The sequence below is a fragment of the Salvelinus alpinus genome, chromosome 18, assembly GCF_045679555.1.
Source record: "Salvelinus alpinus chromosome 18, SLU_Salpinus.1, whole genome shotgun sequence".
Taxonomy (NCBI): Eukaryota; Metazoa; Chordata; class Actinopteri; order Salmoniformes; family Salmonidae; genus Salvelinus; species Salvelinus alpinus.
This window is the reverse complement of record NC_092103.1, coordinates 4,275,215-4,295,715: the sequence shown is the minus strand read 5'-3', so window position 1 is coordinate 4,295,715 and position 20,501 is coordinate 4,275,215. Positions and strand designations below refer to the sequence as shown.

General features: G+C 44.7%; 1 protein-coding gene across 1 annotated transcript; it reads left to right on the top strand.

The window, feature by feature from the left end:
* The first annotated feature begins 3,073 nt into the window (after window positions 1-3,073).
* On the top strand, window positions 3,074-10,173 carry mtfp1 (mitochondrial fission process 1). Its single transcript, XM_071349722.1, has 4 exons — window positions 3,074-3,235; window positions 6,259-6,386; window positions 6,715-6,947; window positions 7,978-10,173. Exons 1-4 carry the CDS (start codon window positions 3,166-3,168, stop codon window positions 8,048-8,050), a joined length of 504 nt encoding a protein of 167 aa, XP_071205823.1. The 5' UTR covers window positions 3,074-3,165; the 3' UTR covers window positions 8,051-10,173.
* Window positions 10,174-20,501: the final 10,328 nt, after the last annotated feature.

The window sequence follows — 20,501 nt, the reverse complement described above, 5'->3', positions numbered from 1 at the left end:
TGTAGATGGTGAGAGTTGAACCATCGCTGGAGTGGCCTGAGGTGAAGAAGGCCCAGCGGAATCAACAGAGAAGCTGACGTGAGTAGGCTGAGTAACTTCTGGCACTCTAATACGGATATGGCTCGTCTAAGCCGGAAATGATCAAGGTAGGCCTGTATCTTCTCCGATCTCACCTGAGGTAGACGTGCCCTCATAAGAGTTGAGTCGATCAACGTCCTAAGGAAGACGACCGGCTGTGAGGGAGTCAGGTTGCTCTTCTCCCTGTTTAGGGTGAGGCCCGTGTTTTGAATGTGCTTCAAGATTATGTCTGCTGTGTGTCTGCTGTAGCTTGCTCTCTTGAGTACACACCAGCCAGTCGTGCAGGTAGTTCAGCACTAGAATTCCCTGGGACATGATAGGTGGTAGGACTGTGTCCATGCACTTTGTGAATATATGCTGCGCCAGTGAGAGGCCAAACGGGAGGCCTTTGAATTCGTAAGCCACTCCTTTGAAGGCAAACCGGGGGTACTTCCAGTCATCTCGATGAACAGGAACGTGGAAATATGCATCCTTCAGGTCGAGGGTGGTGAACCATTGGCTGCTTGAGACTGCCTGCAACACCCACACGGGCGAGAGCATCTTGAACTTGAGCTCCTTCAAACATTTGTTGAGGCCGCGCAGGTCCAGGATCAGCTGAAAGCTGCCGTCCTTTTTCATGGAGTAGAACCCACTTAGTCGTTCGAGCGGCTCTACCTTCCTGATTGCGTCCTTGTGCCGTTGGCACATGCCATGTCCGTCTGGAGCATAGTGAACAGCCTTGACACCTCTGTGGCCTCCTTAAGAAACTCGTCACCACCTCCTGGGAGGCAAGGGATCAGCAGGGTGAAGTAGGATTTCAGCATCGTATTCGCGTTTACAAGGCGTGCCATGATGGAGAGGGTCCTGAAAGTTCTTTCCATCCGTTCATCGCTTACTCTTCAAGGTCCTGGTATGAGGCGAGGCACCTTGCCAAGATCTCCTTGTCAGGGAGGATCATGGCAGCCACCATGTCATCCATCACCGGATAGTGGTCTCACACCAAGGACTCTGCATCCATTAGGAGAGTACACAGCCTGGTCTGGCTTTCGCAATGGAAACGCCCTCGGATTATTGCTCCAGTATTCACGGAGAGCCAAAGCGAACTTGGGGCAGATAGAGATAAGGAGCTGCTGAGATGGTGCTTCTTACAGCTTGATACCAAGGGCGGTAGCCACTCTTGCTAAAAGCTCCTGTGTTGCTTCCGTCACCACTGGGGGTGCCTCCGTAACGGTGCTCCGAGCTACAGATGGCACTGTGGACTGGGTCAAATCCTTGGTGTGCTCGGAACACTGAAGCACTGTCACCCAACTCCAACTCGTCTCCAGCTTGGAGAGAGAGGGCATTGTCCCGTCATCATCCCCCCGTAAAGCGTCCACATCTTCCTGCAACCTTTCTGCCTGACGTTCGAGGCAGATCGACTCCTCAGCCGTACTGAGTTTGGAGGGGGGGCCCTCAAAGCGTTCAAAGGGGTGCTGCCGCGACAACCTCAGGTGTGCTAAGTGCTTGCGTTCTCCAAAGGTGGCACAGGCTAACAACTATTGGGTTCTCTAACTGCTCTCCATGCGTGATCTAACCCAAGACAGGTTATGAAGGCAGAGTGTGCATCCCCCGTAGACAGGGGTACCCTGCATCTCTCACAATGAAACACAATAATAGTTATGTAATTTTTCTGTGAAAGTAAAGCCAACAGTGTGATATTACTGTGTCTATAGTATACACTGTGCAATACTGTAATAGTCAGATACTACAGACCTACAGTACCAGCCTTAGTCTCATACACTATCTGAAGGAGAGAAGACGTGAACTGGGTGTGAACTGCCTAATCGTGGGGAGGGGCAGAGCACACAAACTCACACACAGGTTGGCTCAATCTTTGCTTATACGTGTGGGTCGGCTGTAACTCACGCCAGGTTTTAGTTTATTCTACTATACGTGGGGGTGTTGGCAGGATGTAAGGAGTGTGCCTAGTCCTGCGATGGTCTGCTCTTGTTAAGCTAGCTACTGCATAGCTCGTTCACTGTGGAACACAGAAGAGTCTAGGCAAAATGGCTGTGCCCTGTGAGAGATAAGCGTGGTGCTTCTAGCAACACGTGACTCACTCTCTGATGAGAACTTTAAGCCCGCAGAGTGAAACATACACAGACTTTCGATCTTGCGGGGTTAGGCTGTCACAAGTAATTAAATACAGGACAAAACCCAAATGAGATGGCACAAGCCAAACCGAGTGGGGGGACAGCGGAGCACCCAGGCGGAGAGGCTAGCTAGCTAGATGCTCCAAGCTATTGAATAGCTGTGGGTATATTTCTGCACTTATACACTCTAACATAGAGCTCTTACCAAGCGAATCCTCTCTGGAATCAACTGAGAGAAGGGAGTAGTGTGGCAGCAGCTATTTAAGGGGGTCAGCCAAAGCACTAACAAGTATCCTACAGAGCGGAAGGATACCATATTGGAGTTATCCAATATAGTGCTACATAACACTTTTCACGCCTAAACAAAGATTAGGGATAAACTGACAAGATACATGTCTCTCCGCCCTAACAATGGGAGTCGTTGTCCACAAAGAGGCATGGCGGGCTGCATGGCTCCAGAGGTTTGTTGACGTCAACTGCCGAAGCTATGCTACGAGCCTCATGCAATGATAATGCATAGCCATCTCGAGACAAATCCAATATAAAGTGTTTTTTCTCAAAGTTGGTGGGTGAAACAACGAAAAAACGCCACCTGTTGGAGGGAGACAGATTTTCCACCGAGTTGAGCCTCTCTCTTCCTATATCTGCTAACTTCCGGCGTATGAATTATGTAAATTGTCATCAGGGACTATCTAGAAATTCTTAACTTTTGTCACGGGACTCGGACTTTATCCCTCTGTGGAAGATTCAATTTGTACATTTATACTGGTTGATTCTCAAGATAATAGGCCTAATAATTTACCAATAACAAATGTGAAGTCAGACAAATACAGTAGGCTTTTTTCCCTTTCTGAATAGCACCATACAGTCTTAGACACTCCCTCGGTGTGGCGCATTGCAAGACTTGACTCGCAGCTTCTAGTTGGGACTCTATCTACACATGAGATATCTCTGTACATGGGGTTAAAGACGAAGCATGGATCAAAGTCAAGAAAAACCAAACAAGGAGATCGACATTTATCGTGACACATGGGTCCGCTTCTTAGGTATGCAATAAAAGTGGTGTTTTTTTGATGTCTTGAACCAGGGGGATGTCCCCATCACGCTAAGAACAAGCGTAAACTAGTAGAACAAGATATAGCAAGCTCGAGCAGGGTTGCTAGCTCGTGAGCTATCCAGTTTTAGGTCTGAATTTGAACTACTTATAAATAGATGCTCTATACATTACGTGATATGGTTTTGTAATGGCTGCAGTCGACCATTTCAAAGCTCAGCAACCCGATCAAATACCAATGTATTCAAATAGCTAGCAATCTAATACCTGCCTTCAAACAGCTAGCTAGTTAGGTTAGTGGGTTGGGTAAATTGCATGGCACTTCCTAGTAGTGATTCATTATTGACAAATAAGTAAACGCTCGTCACATATTTACGCACCAGTTCCATTTAAATGATACAATGTCTGGAATCTCAGCGTAGTAGGCCTAATAGCTACATTTAATATAGCTGTCCCTGCATTGCAATACCATTTATCCATACTGACCTTGGAGTCAAAAGTGTACAGAGGATATCTGTTCCTCATTGTCATAAGGAAATCAGGTTGATTTCAAGCTAAATGGGCCTTCTACATTTATTTTAAGAGATCAATAACACTAGCCATTGTGCAATGCGTTGACATTTTCTGTTGGGTTTTTATTGGCTGGGGGTGGCATTGAAATGTGCTATGTTACTAAAATAAACCCCAGGGCCAGCTGCAAATTGATGACTGTTATGGCCTGCATGCACAGCTCTCTATCTCCTCTAACACTGACTCTGACTGGTTCTCTCCTTGCCCTCTCCCTGTCTTTCTCAGACACGTAAACATTTAGCATACAACTACAGCTTTATGTTTATCAAATGAAGCATATTTATAGCATAATGAACACCAATCAATAATTGATCAGTGTATTGTAAAGCACGTTCAGTAGCCAACATAGTTAGAAATGTCAATGTTAGAGAATCTGTTCAGAATGTACTGTTGTTCTGCTGTATGAGTAGCGTAACCTGTCCCAGAAACAGATTCACTGAAGTAACAGAATTTTGTTTAGTGCTGCCAGTGTGTTAGCACAAGCAGGGCTCTAAATGAACTTTTTCTTTGGTAGCCTGGTCCCAGATCTGTTTGTGCTTTTGAAACCCACGTCGGTGTGTTGCTAATAGTATAGCTTCATCCACTGTCCCTGGCCCATAACCAGGCTCATCTGATTGCAAACACACGTGACTGCCCTCCTTGACAACGTACAAACCAGTTGAACTGGTTTCAAACTAGCTGTGGAGTGAGTTTACCACACGTTCTTAACTCCGCTACACTATCATTCTAGCTGCTTTTGACACCAAACACGACATTGGTATGATAATGAGTGGCAAGAATGACTAGAATGTCAGAAAAACAGACTGGGGTACTCAGGCTATAGCACTGATGCTCACAACTTATAGCACTGGTGCCCCCCGCACCAAACAGTATAGGAGCACCATAAAAGGAGGTTATGCCTATCCTACCTTTTGAAACACATCTCCTGGAGTAGCTATCCAGTACCTTTCCTTTCTTCCAATATCATCTTAAACCATAGCCTACTGGTCATTGGTCACGTTACCAGGTTGTAAGCCAGCTAAGTAGCCTTACTGGACGAGGTACCAGGTAAACAAATACACTACATGTGCAAAAGTATGTGAACACCTGCTTGTCGAACATCTCATTCCAAAATCATGGGCGGTAATACGGAGATGGTCCCCCCCCTTTGCTGCTATAACAGCCTCCACTCTTCTAGGAAGGCTTTCCACAAGATGTTGGAACGTTGCCGCGGGGACTTGCTTCCATCCAGCCAAAAGAGTATTAGTGAGGTCGGGCACTGATGTTGGGTGACTAGGCCTGGCCTTCCAATTCATCCCAAAGGTGTTCAATGGGATTGCCCTAGACTGTTATTCCTTCTCCACTAAACTTTACAGTTGGCACTATGCATTCGGACAGGTAGGGTTCGCTTGGCATTCGCCAAACCCAGATTCGTCCGTCGGACTGCCAGATGGTGAAGCGTGATTCATCACTCCAGAGAACGCGTTTCCACTCCTCCAGAGTCCAATGGCGGCGAGCTTTACACCATTCCAGCCGACGCTTGGCATTGCGCATGGTGATGCGCATGGTGATGTCAGGCTTGTGTGTGGCTGCTCGGCAATGGAAACCCATTTCATGATGCTCCTGACGAACAGTTATTGTCAGAGGTTGCTTCCAGAGGCAGTTTGGAACTCTGTAGTGAGTGTTGCAACCGAGCTGTTGTTCCTCCTAGATGTTTCCACTTCCCACAATAACAGCACTTACAGTTGACCGGGGCAGCTTTAGCAGGGCAGAAATTTGACGAACTGACTTGTTGGATAGGTGACATCGTACCACGGTGCCACGTTGAAAGTCCCTGAGCTCTTCAGTAAGGTCATTATACTGCCAATGTTTGTCTATGCAGATTGCATGGCTGTGTGCTCGATTTTATACATCTGTCAGCAACGGGTGTGGCTGAAATAGCCGAATCCACTAATTTGAAGGGGTGTCCACACACTATATACAAAAGTATATCTCTCATATAACCTTGTGTCGTGTGTAAAGGCCTACAGACCTGACGCTGCGTAATGTTTGCCCACAGGGTGGCAGTACAGGTTCAGCAGCAGTCAACACAGCAGGAGGAGCTGTGTAAGCGTCTAATGACAGACCAAGGGCATTATTAGTCATTCCAACCCTGTTGGAGCGGACAGTGCATATTGCTCCAAAGGTCACCGCCCATTCTATGGAACGAAACGTGTCAGGGGGGTTATTGCTACTACCCACAGCCCCAAACAAAAGTGAATATTAATGTACCCCCCTTTACATGGCAGAGGTCCAAGAGGGATATTTGGAATTATTATTCTAATACATTTTGTTTTACCTCAGGCCCCTAGCTCTGATCTGGTGGGGGTTGACTATGATTTGTTTAGAGGCCTCTCACAACAGTGAGGCAGTTAAAGCCTTAATTGCGCTTGTATCTTACCCTGGCATGTCGTCTTGTGCACACAGGCTATGCCAACGAGGTGGGAGAGGCCTTCCGTGCCCTGGTGCCAGTGAGTGCTGTATGGGCCACATATGCAGTTGCCACCGTGTATGTTTCCGCTGATGCTGTGGACAAGGGGAAGAAGGCTGCCATGGTAAGGAAGGAGGACATTTTGTAAAAGCAAAGCTCTGTTCTCATTCTTATCCTGTCTTCATTTGTATTGATATGAGCTACCATTCTTTTAAGGGGTCATGGAATTATTGCCCTGTGAAGCATTTATATTATGAACTTGAGTTTCCAAAAATGTAGAGAACACATACTTCCAAATGACATTGTCTTTTTCAACACATACCAAAGTAAATGTAGCTTTTCCAGAAAATCCCTAGAGAATGTGTCATAGAACAAAACTCAACTCCCACACTGAAACATAAAGTGGTCTGAAGCACAGAATGTCACACTCCGTGTCTATCCCTGTGCTGTAGGAGCATGGTGACAACCCAGGGAAGACAACCAAGGTGGCTGTAGCAGTGGTGGACACGTTTGTATGGCAGGCCCTGGCCTCGGTCGCTATCCCAGGCTTCACCATCAACCGTGTGTGTGCCGCCTCTCTTTACCTCCTGGGCAGAACCACGCGCCTGCCCCTCTCCGTACGCAAGTGGACCACCACGGCCATCGGCCTCTCCACCATCCCCTTCATCATCCACCCCATCGACAGGTTTGTGTTGGTGGGTGAGGGTGTTAGACAGTGAAGAAAAAGTTTGTCTGAATGTGTGCCCGATATGTGACAGGGAGACAGTGAAGGAGTGTGTGTTCGAGAGCATGATAAAGGTGTGTGTGTTTGTGAAAGAAAGAACCTGAATGTGAGTGGGAGGAAGAAATAACAGTAGCGTGTGTACTTTGGCACGTTTTCCCATCAATGTTTATGGTCCCAAGTGTGCCAAGGTATTAGCCTGCAGTTAAATGTCTCAGCCTGAATGTGTTCCCCAGCCCATTGAGAGGAAAAATCCACACATTACCTTAGAAAACAGCATTACATTTTTTTTTATCTATGCATCATTTTAAGTGTCCAATTAGGAGTTGCACACATAACGTATTTTTTTATTTATTTTTTATGTGGTGTTAGATGTGTAGCCACCGTTCTTATTTATCTGAATCCATTGTTGAAGAGAGGTGTATTCAGTGTCTGGTTTTTAGGGAGGGATGGGGCATTCCCCATCTTGGGTTCTGCCATCCCCAGCTCTGAATGGCTGGTTATATTTAATCCCCGGTGCGGATGGAGTTCCCCCACCTCTGGTATGCATTACATTTATTTACAGACATAAATAACGGATCATTAGCTTCTGAAGAATTTGCTGTTATGTTTTATCACATGAATGGTTTGATTAGTCTGGAAGCCCGCAATTTGGGCAGCACATGGCTTTTCTCAAACGGCTGATTGTTGAGTTGCACGGTTGTCAGTGAACAGCAGTTTAAATAGGTCAGCATGCGATTTCTGAAAATATGGGAAACTCCAAATATTGACTCCACCGTTTACAACTGGAGTATCTTGCATGGCTGTGAGATATAGCCTACGGCCATTTGCGGTGAGTGCATAGCACATTCATATCTATAAGCTTATGTACTTGATGACGTCTGTAGGGAGCCAGGAGACTTAAAAAAAAAAAGCCCCCCCCAGTGTTTGAGGTGAGGTCCCATCCTTGCTACATTCTAACCTTAAAGCCGTTCTCCTTCTTTGTGCTTCACAGGGGAGTGGACTTCCTGCTGGACTCCAGCCTGCGTAAGGTCTACGGTCAATCTGCAGGAGAGAGGCATGACTAATAAGCACCACGACCACCCTGCAGCCTGGTTCTAGTGTCCCTGGCCCGGACAGGTTAGCTCCACCAGGAAATTGACCCCACCCACCCTCTGTCCCAGACAGCACTTCCTCCCAAGCCATCTGAAAACTCTGCTGATCACTCTACTGTAACATCACTGTGAAGCACAAAGCCAATACAGCAGGGTTACTCCACTCCAGTCCTCCAGGGCCACTGTACTGTCTGCTACTGTCTATGACCCTCTGTTTATTCTCATCTTTTCATTTTAAACTCCAAGTTAGGGGGACCTATGTTTCTTTGGCCAGTCAATGACTTTGAATCAGGGAGAAAAGGGATCCAACAGACAGTGTTGCCCTCCAGCACTGGAGTTGAATACCTGTGGCTGCTACTGGCCTGCAGAGCCCACCTGTTAATTTTCAGACCTCCACTTGGCATGTATCCAGGTAACTCTTGATGTTAGCCATATTTGGGAATATTCGGGTCACTGTCCGTAGACCTGGCATTAAGGTCCTATTTCCATTACCTGTAAACATCTACCTTTGTTTTTGTTTATTTCTGCCTCAAAAATAATGTCTTATGTACGGTTGGTTGTCTGTCACATTGAATAGATATTTACAGAGTATATTGTGATGCACTTTTCAATGTTCAGTCTTGAGATTAACCTGAGTGCTGCTTGTCATTCATTACAGAGGTGAACAGAATAGATGTAACAATTCTTGAAGTTTTGGTTGGCACTAAAGATTCAGTTACTTTGGTAGCATCTAAGGTATAGAAAGTACTGTAATAGTTGTGTAACATGCCCTATGCAGAAAGCATATGAAGGGAATATGCATAAAATACTGTAATTATTGCCAAAGATTTAGGCTACTCTGGAAGAGAACCCATCAGTATACAAAGCTGTGCTGCAATATGCAAGGAATCTGAGTCATCTTATACAAAAATGGGAAATGCTATTGGAATATGTAAATCAGGGCGCTCCAATCCAGTTCCTGGAGAGCTACTGTTGTGTATGTTTTGGCTCCAACTCTAATCTAGCGCACCTGATTCTAATAATTAGCTGGTTGATAAGCTGAATCAACTGGGGTTGGTTTTAAAACAGGTTGGAGAGCCCTGATGTAAATTAATGTGATATACTGAATTGGGAAATGTTGCCAATTGTTCATACACCAGAACAAATATTTAGCAATAATTTTCATTTAACTTCTCAGTTATAAGTCCACTCTTGTGTTTTAATATATTGATTACTTAAAAATGTTTTGTCACCAAAACGCAACATTTTTGTGATAGTTTGAATGTTTTTTCTTTCTAATTATTTCCCCACATAGTCATATAATCAATTTCATATTTCGATATCAATATATTTTCATGCTGGAAACAAGGGAATGTTTAACTGTTGTTAATTTTATAATATGTTTGTTTTAGCCTTAAAATTCAAATATGTTTTCAAACCTGCTACTGATGTACATTTATATTTTCTTTTAGTTGTCAGAGAAATTGAAAAAAATCTACTTTGACAAAATGATAGTAATTTATCATCGAAAGTGAAAGTTATACTGCAATGGGCAGCTATTTAGCTATCCCCTACTCTGAAACTGTTTAAAAATATATACTGTAGAAAAACAATATCCTGTGCAAACAATTTAACATATTCAACATGTAAGTTTATCACTGAGAATACGATTATTCATATTTATTCATTTGACACTTGTTTAAATGAATGGGCAACCCCTCATACGCAGCCAAAACACTGTCGCAAATACGAGTAATGTACTTGAACCTTCATAAATCCATATCACAGTACAACATTCCTCATGCTGTGGTGTCAGAAAAAAAGGAGTAACTATGGATGTGTTATGACACACTCATTGGCAACAAGTAGCACACAACTGTCTCAGTAGCGTTCCTCTGGGGAATATGATTGACAACTCTCACTAAGAGATATTGTTGTGTAACTGTGTTCGTGGTTTGACAATAAGGTCTAACAAGTTGTACAAATTGCTGTATTGATTTTAAACATTGCACATATTTTTCTCAGTGCAGCCAGTCACAGCTTTCATTCCCTGCAGATTGTACGGCCACAACACAACATAGATTTACCAATAAAATGCCTACAGTGCCACTGTCAAAGCCAATCACATCAATGACCGCAACGAGCCAAGATTCTAGTTTAAGAAATTTGTCGTGATTGAGTAAGTGATCCACAGCTGACAGCAATTATTTTGATTAGGTGCATTAGCGCATAAAAGGTCCAGGTGGTCTGAGTGCTGGCATATAGTCAGAAAGATGTTGTTTATCCACAGTGTGCTGTTCTTGATGCTTGTGGCCACAGCTGTGGCCCAAACAGGTATGATAACATATTTGGTAACTTGCCAAATGTTTGTGTAAGGTCTGCCTTGATAATTTTTAAAATTTGGATTCATTTACATTTTGCTAATATGGAAATCAACTAAAAGCTGGATGACATTCTAAATGGCTAGTTAAAATGACTTTCAGTGACCCTCCTTCCACCTACTATAGGAGTTCCACGAGTAAGATACAGGGTAGACCAGTGGACCATCTCTGTGGAGACTCCACAGAGTTATGACTCGGATGAGCTTGAGCCCTATGACTCGGATGAGCTTGAGCCCTATGACTCGGATGAGCTTGAGCCCTATGACTCGGATGAGCTTCAGACTTATGCCTCAGATGAGCTTCAGCCCATTGGATCAGACAAGTCTCTTGGTGCCAATGAACAAGGTGAGCTGATGTTTTCTCAAGCATTCAATAATCCCCTTTAGTGTGTTTGCAATATTTTGGTTTGTAGTTTAGTCCATTAACTCATTTAAAATGTGTTATATTTTTCAGGTGAACTGATTGAGTCTCCAGTCTGGGTTCTGTTTCTGGTGGTCCCTATGGTGTTGTTGACCGCTATGGGAGCTCTGGCTGTGGGTTACTACCTGTGTGTGTGGAGGGGAGGCAGACTAGGCTACCGGCCCAGCAGAGACCTATTGACAAACGTTTAACCAATTTGCTCTGTTTGTTTTGAAAATAAATTGTTGCTAATAAATGTTAGTTCCCTGCCTTTTGTAAAATCATACTGATGTGTATGTCCATTACATGAAAAACCACAAGACCTCGCAGTTTCCTGATGTCAGTGACTCGATTGCTACTGGGACTGCTACATGGCACAACGCATGCCAAATCTGCACCTAGGCAATTCTAGGCTGTCGGAATGGATTTTTCTTTGGGATAGACTCATTCACCTTATGTTTCTGTCATGTTAGGTTTGTTGGTAAGTTGTCATTTAGGACAAACTCATTGACTAGTCTTGTTTTGGTGATACACACGGTGTCACATTCAGGTGACTGACCTGATGGTGCTCCTGATTGTGTAACACTTCTACAGAAACACTGTCCTATAACTGCAATCCAAAGGTTCTTTATCTGATGCTGATTTCAGAGCAACTTTAAAAAGATACCCTTGCATACCACCAGGGGTCATATTGTTTTGTTCTAGTATCACTAGGGTATTGACTTTTAAACAATCTGCATATAGAACAGATGGCATGGGACCGCATCAGACAATCACTACCGGTTTCTCCTTCCCTCAAACTCTGCTCCCAGGCAGTCGCTGTTTTTATTTTCCCACTGGTCTAGCGTCCCTCATTATCAGAACTGTTGTGATTGGCAGGTTGAAGAGGGGTGTGTCCATGTGATTAATTTCTTGTTTGTGAGCTGAACGGCCCGTCTCAAATCCTGAAACTTATGAGGCTCACCCGACCAATATTAGGAGGCCCAAGGAGAAAGAGCGCTGAATTGAATTAATATTCCCATATGTGATGGCTGAGGGTGTTCACAGGGGCTGGGAAAAGAGGTGCATTGTTCATCTGTCACGCCGATAGCCACATCCCTCTATGATTTGTGCCTGGGCAGTGAAGGCTAAGAGAACCCCTCCCCTTTCGCTTCCATCCACATACCTCAGTCACTCCCCTCATAATACATTTAGTAATCAACAGTGCCTAAAATGACTTAATACACAGAGCAGATATGTTGTGGTTATGTTTTTAAAGAATGTTACATTTACCACAGGCCTACCCTCACACAAAATACTAAATCATATGGATTAGAATAGGCTACATTTTGGTCACGGTAGATTTATAAATGGATGAGTTAATGGACAGATCACATTAAATTGTTGCCCTTAAGTTATCCACGGTGGTCGATTTGAGGTCAGCAGGCTACGTTTGGGTGGCAGTGTGTGTAGATTCATTAACATCATTCTCCCTCAGACCAAAAGTGGGGGAAAAAGAAACGCTGCATATAAACTGACCACAAAATAAATAGGGGAAGGAAATTAGAGAAAATGATGCGACCTGTCACACTGGCTGCATTTAAACAGGCAGCCTGATTCTGATATTTTTTTCCACTAACTGGTCTTTTGACCAATGGCAGGTCTTTTCACGTCAGGTCATTTTCAGAACTGATCTGATTGGTCAAAAATATCAGAATTGGCTGTCTGTGTAAGTACAACACTAAGCTAATAAACTTTCAACTTCATATTTAATGGTGACCTTACAAGGACCTTCAACTGGGTTAGGCTACTTTCACAGTACATTGGTTTTGTCAAGCAGACAAAAAAAATCTATGTATATTAAAGATACTGTACAGTCATCCTATTTCCCAAGTAAAAATAGCCTTTCAATGACAAACATTCCCAATAATATTTTTACAGTATTACAATGTTCAGAATTGTTTCCTTTTCTATCATCTCTAACTTCCAGGAAACCTGAAAGAAAAGGGTGAGTTGGGGAGGAGCTTATATTCATGAGCTCACCTAAACTGACAGCTCTTTGAAATGCCCTTGTGGTTGTTGCCAGGTAACAAGGTAAACAATGGGCCACATGTCATTCCAAGCCTAAATCCTATGCCTCAACCCTATTTTCTTTGCAAAATGTTCTCATGGTAAACAGAGCTGATTAGAGGGTTGGATATCAGACAATAAGCAGGAAAACACACTTGCATTTCTATTGTTTTGTAATAATTACAGAATACAATTAACTGATCCACTTCAAATCAAATTTTATTTGTCACATACACATGGTTAGCAGATGTTAACGCGAGTGTAGTGAAATGCTTGTGCTTCTAGTTCCGACAGTGCAGTAATATCTAACAATTCTCCAACTACCTAATACACACAAATCTAAAGGGGTGAATGAGAATATGTACATGTAAGTATATGGATGAGCGATGGCCGAGCGGCATAGGCAAGGTACAATAGAGGGTATAAAATACAGTATGTACATGTGATATGAGATATGTAACATATGTAAACATTAAAGTGCCATTATTTAGAGTGGCATTGTATAAAGTGACTAGTGATCCATTTATTAAAGTGAGATTGAGATTGGGTCTCAATGTAGGCAGCAACCTCTCTGAGTTAGTAATTGCTGGCCTTGAGATAGAAGCTGTTTTTCAGTCTCTCGGTCCCAGCTTTGATGCACCTGTACAGACCTCGCCTTCTGGATGGTAGCGGTGTGAGCAGGCAGTGGCTCGGGTGGTTGATGTCCTTGATGATCTTTTTGGCCTTGCTGTGACATCAGGTGCTGTAGGTGTCCTGGAGAGCAGGTAGTTTGCCCCCAGTGATGCGTTGTGCAGACCGCTCCACACTCTGGAGAGCCTTGCGGTTGAGGGTGGTGCAGGTGCCGTACCAGGCTGTGATACAGCCCAATAGGATGCTCTTGATTGTGCATCTGTAAAAGTTTGTCAGGGTTTTAAGTGAGAAGCCAAATTTCTTCAGCCACTTGAGGTTTTTCACCACACTGTCTGTGTGGGTGGACCATTTCAGTTTGTCTGTGATGTGTACGCTGAGGAACTTTAAAACTTTTCACCTTCTCCACTACTGTTCCTTCGATGTGGATAGGGGGGTGCTCCCTCTGCTGTTTCCTGACTTCCACGATCATCTCCTTTGTTTTGTTGATGTTGAGTGAGAGGTTGTTTTCCTGACACCACACTCCGAGTGCCCTCACCTCCTCCCTGTAGGCTGTCTCGTCGTTGTTGGTAATCAAGACCACTAATGTTGTGGTCTGCAAACTTGATGATTGAGTTAGAGGTGTGCATGGCCACGCGGTCATGGGTGAACAGGGAGTACAGGAGAGGGCTGAGCACGCACCCTTGTGGGGCCCCAGTGTTGAGCGTCAGCAAAGTGGAGATATTGTTTCCTACCTTCACCACCTGGGGGCGGCCCAACAAGGTCCAGGACCCAATTGCACAGGGTGGGGGTTGAGACCCAGGGCCTTCAGCTTGATGATGAGCTTGGAGGGTACTATGGTGTTGAATGCTGAGCTGTAGTCAATGAACAGCATTCTTACATAGGTATTCCTTTTGTCCAGATGTGATAGGGCAGTGTGCAGTGTGATGGCGATTGCGTCATCTGTGGATCTGTTGGGGCAGTATGTAAACTGAAGTGGGTCTAGGGTGGCTGGTAAGGTGGAGGTGATATGATCCTTGACTAGTCTCTCAAAGCGCTTCATGATGACAGAAGTGAGTGCTACAGGGCAGTAGTCATTTAGTTCAGTTATCTTTGCCTTCTTAGGTACAGGAACAGTGGTAGCCATCTTGAAGCATGTGGGGACAACAGACTGGGATAGGGAGCGATTGAATATGTCCGTAAACACACCAGCCAGCTGGTCTGCGCATGCTCTGAGGATTCGTCTAGGGGTGCCGTCTGGGCCAGCAGCCTTGCGAGGGTTAACACATTTAAATGTTTTACTCACGTCAGCCAAGGAGAAGGAGAGGGGGGGGGGGGGGGCGCAGTCTTTGTTAGCGGGCCACGACGGTAGCACTGTATTATCCTCAAAGCGGGCAAAGAAGGTGTTTAGTTTGTCTGGAAGCGTGACGTCTGTGTCCGTGACATGGCTGGTTATCTTTCCTGTAGACCCTGCCACATACGTCTGTGTCTGAGCCATTGAATTGCGACCACCTTGTCCCTGTACTGGCATTTCGATAGTTTGATTGCCTTGCGGAGGGAATAACTATACTGTTTATATTCAGTCATATTCCCAGACCACTTTCCATGGTTAAATGCGGTGGATCGCGCTCCAATGAACTTCTTTATAAACGCACTCAACGAGTAGGCGTATAGGTCGATGTTGTTCTCTGAGGCTGACCGGAACATATTCCAGTCCGCGTGATCAAAACGAACTCGAAGCGTGGCTTCCAATTGGTCGGACCAACGTTGAATGATTCTCGTCACTGGTACATCCTGTTTGAGTTTCTGCCTAAAAGACGACAGGAGCAAACTGGCTTCCTGGTCAGATTTGCCGAATGGAGGGTGGGGAGGGGCATTGTATGCATCGCGGAAGTTAGGGTAGCAGTGGTCGAGGGTATTGCCCATGCGCGTAGCACAATCAATATGCTGGTAGAATTTAGGTAGCCTTGTTCTCAAATTTGCTTTGTTAAAATCCCCAGCTACAATAAATGCAGCCTCAGCATATATGTTTTTTTGTATATAGTCCAGTGAAGTTCCTTGATGGCCGTCTTGGTGTCTGCTTGAGGGGGAATGTACACAGCTGTGACTATAACTGACGAGAATTCTCTTGGTAGGTAAAATGGCTGACATTTGATTGTAAGGAATTCTAGGTCAGGTGAGCAGAAGGACTTGAGTTCCTGTATGTTGTTATGATTACACCATGAGTTGTTAATCATCATGAATCATGTTGTCAAGAGACAGGACATTGGCTAGTAGTATCCTCGGGAGCGGTGGGCGACGTGCATGTCTACGGAGCCTGACCAGGTGGCCCCTTCTTCGGCATCGTTGTTTTGGGTTGACTACTGGAATTAGACCCATTGTCCTGGGTGGTGACCCGAACAGAGGATCCGTTTCGGGAAAGTCGTAATCCTGGTCGTAATGTTGGTAAATTGACGTTGCTTTTAAAAAACTGTTGAGACCCCTGACTGAGTTCCAATATATATGTCTATATATCTATATCTCAGTGCCTTCGGAAAGTATTCAGACCCCTTGACTTTTTCCACATTTTGTTACAGCCTTATTCTGAAATTGATTAAATTGTTTTTTCCCCTCATCAATCTACACACACCCCATAATGACAAAGCAAAAACAGGTTTAGATTTTTTGATAAATTATTACTAATAGAAAACGGAAATAACATTTACATAAGTATTCAGACCATTTACTCAGTACTTTGTTGAGGCACCTTTTGGCAGCGATTACAGCATCGAGTCTTCTTGGGGATGATGTTACAAGCTTGGCACACCTGTATTTGGGGAGTTTCTCCCATTCTTCTCTGCAGATTCTCTCAAGCTCTGTCAGGTTGGAACGTTGCTGCACAGCTCTTTTACACTCTAGAAATGTTCAATCGGGTTCAAGTCCGAGCTCTGGATGGGCCACTCAAGATATTCAGAGACTTGTCCAGAAGCCACTTCTGCGTTGTCTTGGCTGTGTGCTTAGGGTCGTTGTCCTATTGGAAGGTGAACCGTCGCCCCAGTCAGAGGTCCTGAGCGCTCTGGAGCAGGTTTTCATTAAGGATCTCTCTGTACTTTGCTCCGTTAATCTTTGCCTCGATCCTGACTAGTCTCCCAGTCCCTGCCGCTGAAAAACATCTCCACAGCATGATGCTGCTACCACCATGCTTCACTGTAGGGATGGTGCCAGGTATCCTCCAGACTTGACGATTGGCATTCAGGCCAAAGAGTTCAATCTTGGTTTCATCAGACCAGATAATCTTTTTACTCATGGTTTGAGAGTCTTTAGGTGCCTTTTGGCTAACTCCAAGCGGGCTGTCATGTGCCTTTTACTGGGGATTGGTTTCCGTCTGGAAACTACCAGAAAGGCCTGATTGGTTGAGTGCTGCAGAGATGGTTGTCCTTCTGGAAGGTTCTATCTCCACAGAAGAACTCTGGGGCTCTGTCAGAGTGACCATCGGGTTCTTGGTGACCTCCCTGACCAAAGCCCTTCTCCCCCGATTGCTCAGTTTGGTCGGGCGGTCAGCTCTAGGAAGTCTTGGTGGTGCCAACCTCTTCCATTTAAGAATGATGGAGGCAACTGTATTCTTGGGGACCTTCAGTGCTGCAGAAATGTTTTGGTATCCTTCCCCAGATCTGTGCCTTGACACAATCCTGTCTTGGAGCTCTATGGACAATTCCAGCCTCATGGCTGGGTTTTTACTCTGACATGCACTGTCAACGGTGGGACCTTATATAGACAGGTGTGTGCCTTTCCAAATCATGTCCAATCAATTGAATTCCAATCAAAAGACCCTTTGCTATGAGAGTCGAAATTTAGCTCAGGTGCATTCTGTTTCCATTGATCATCCTTGAGATGTTTCTACAACTTGATTGGAGTCCGCCTGTAGTAAATTCAAGTGATTGGACATGATTTGGAAAGGCACACACCTGTCTATATAAGGTCCCACCGTTGACAGTTCATGTCAAGGCAAAAACCAAGTCATGAGGTTGACGAAACTGTCTGTAGAGCTCCGAGACAGGATTGTGTCGAGGCTCAGATCTGCAGAAGAGTATTACATTTTTTTTTGTGTATTACAATAACATCAAATTGATCAGAAATACAGTGTAGACATTGTTAATGTTGTAAATTACTATTGTAGCTGGTGTGCTGATTTAAAGAAGCAATAAAACTGGCCTTCTTAAGACTAGTTGAGTATCTGGAGCATCAGCAATTGTGGGTTCGATTGCAGGCTCAAAATGGCCAGAAACAAAGAACTTTCTTCTGAAACTCGTCAGTCTATTCTTGTTCTGAGAAATGAAGGCTATTCCATGCGAGAAATTGCTAAGAAACTGAAGATCTCGTACAACGCTGTGTGCTACTCCCTTCACAGAATAGCGCAAACTGGCTCTAACCAGAATAGAAAGAGGAGTGAGAGGCCCCGGTACACAACTGAGCAAGATGACAAGTACATTAGAGTGTTCAGTTTGAGAAACAGACGCCTCACAAGTTCTCAACTGGCAGCTTCATTAAATATTACCTGCAAAACACCAGTCTCAACGTCAACAGTGAAGAGGCGACTCCAGGGATGCTGGCCTTCTAGGCAGAGTTGTAAAGAAAAAGCCATATCTCAGACTGGCCAATAAAAGATTAAGATGGGCAAAAGGACACAGACACTGGACAGAGGTAGATTGGAAAAAAGTGTTATGGACAGACTAATCTAAGTTTGAGGTGTTCCGATCACAAAGAAAAACATTCGTGAGACGCAGAGAAAATTAAAAGATTCTGGAGGAGTGCTTGATGCCATCTGTCAAGCATGGTGGAGGCAATGTGATGATCTGGGGGTGCTTTGCTGGTGGTAAAGTGGGAGATTTGTACAGGGTAAAAGGGATCTTGAAGGAAGGCTTTCACTCCATTTTGCAATGCCATGCCATACCCTGTGGACGGCGCTTAATTGGAGCCAATTTCCTTCTACTACAGGACAATGACTCAAAGCACAGCTCCAAACTATGCAAGAACTATTTAGAGAAGAAGCAGTCAGCTGGTATTCTGTCTATAATGTAGTGGCCAGCACAGTCACCGGATCTCAACCCTAAGGATCCTCCATTTGCAGCAGTTACAGTTACTGTAATTACTGTAATTGCTGAAAATGGAGGATCCTTTGACGAAAGCAAAGTTATTTATAACCTTGTCAATGTCTTGTCTATATTACCTATTCATTTTGCAACTCACTTAATGTAAACTCAGCAAAAAAAGAAACGTCCTCTCACTGTCAACTGCGTTTATTTTCAGCAAACTTAACATGTGTAAACATTTGTATGAACATAATAAAATTCAACAACTGAGACATAAACTGAACAAGTTCCACAGACATGTGACTAACAAATGGAATAATGTGTCCCTGAACAAAGGAGGGATCAAAATCAAAAGTAACAGTCAGCATCTGGTGTGGCCACCAGCTGCATTAAGTACTGCAGTGCATCTCCTCCCCATGGACTGCACCAGATTTGACGGTTCTTGCTGTGAGATGTTACCCCACTCTTCCACCAAGGCACCTGCAAGTTCCTGGACATTTCTAGCCCTCATCCTCCGATCAAACAGGTCCCAGACGTGCTCAATGGGATTGAGATCCGGGCTCTTTGCTGGCCATGGCAGAACACTGACATTCCTGTCTTGCAGGAAATCACGCACAGTACGAGCAGTATGGCTGGTGGCATTGTCATGCTGGAGGGTCATGTCAGGATGAGCCTGCAGAAGGGTACCACATGAGGGAGGAAGATGTCTTCCCTTTAACGCATAGCGTTGCGATTGCCTGCAATAACAACAAGCTCAGTCCGATGATACTGTGACAAACCGCACCAGACCATGACGGACCCTCCACCTCCAAATTGATCCCGCTCCAGAGTACAGGCCTCGGTGTAACGCTCATTTCTTCGACGATAAATGCGAATCCGACCATCACCCCTGGTGAGACAAAACCGCGACTCGTCAGTGAAGAGCACTTTTTGCCAGTCCTGTCTGGTCCAGCGATGGTGGGTTTGTGCCCATAGGCGACGTTGTTGCCGGTGATGTCTGGTGAGGATCTGCCTTACAACAGGCCTACAAGCCCCCAGTCCAGCCTCTCTCAGCCTATTGCGGACAGTCTGAGCACTGATGGAGGGATTGTGCATTCCTGGTGCAGTTGTTGCCATCCTGTACGTGGTCTGCCACTGCGAGGACAATCAGCTGTCCGTCCTGTCTCCCTGTAGCTCTGTCTTAGGCGTCTCACAGTACGGACATTGCAATTTATTGCCCTGGCCACGTTTGCAGTCCTCATGCCTCCTTGCAGCATGCTTAAGGCACGTTCACGCAGATGAGCAGGGACCCTGGGCATATTTCTTTTGGTGTTTTTCAGAGTCAGTAGAAAGGCCTCTTTAGTGTCCTAAGTTTTCATAACTGTGACCTTAAATTGCCTACCGTCTGTAAGCTGTTAGTGTCTTAACGACCGTTCCACAGGTGCATGTTCATTAATTGTTTATGGTTCATTGAACAAGCATGGGAAACAGTGTTTAAACCCTTTACAATGAAGATCTGTGAAGTTATTTGGATTTTTATAAATTATCTTTGAAAAACAGGGTCCTGAAAAAGGGCCATTTCTTTTTTTGCTGAGTTTGTTTTCATATAAAACAAACTTTTGAACTGTAGTGTACGCTGACACGGTCGCCAGGTGTGCGGTGTTTCCTCCGACACATTGGTGCGGGTTGGCGTCCGGGTTAAGAGAGCATTGTGTCAAGAAGCAGTGCAGCTTGGCGGGGTCGTGTTTCGGAGGATGCACGGCTCTCAACCTTCTTCTCTCCCGAGTCCATACGGGAGTTGCAGCGATGGGACAAGACTGTAACTACCAATTGAATATCAGATATGCTAGCTTATTGTATAATTCTTTCACAATATGTTCAGAAATGTACGTATTGATCAGACATTTATTGGATAATATACAATAGGCCAGTATAGCTGAAATATTGATCAACATGAACACT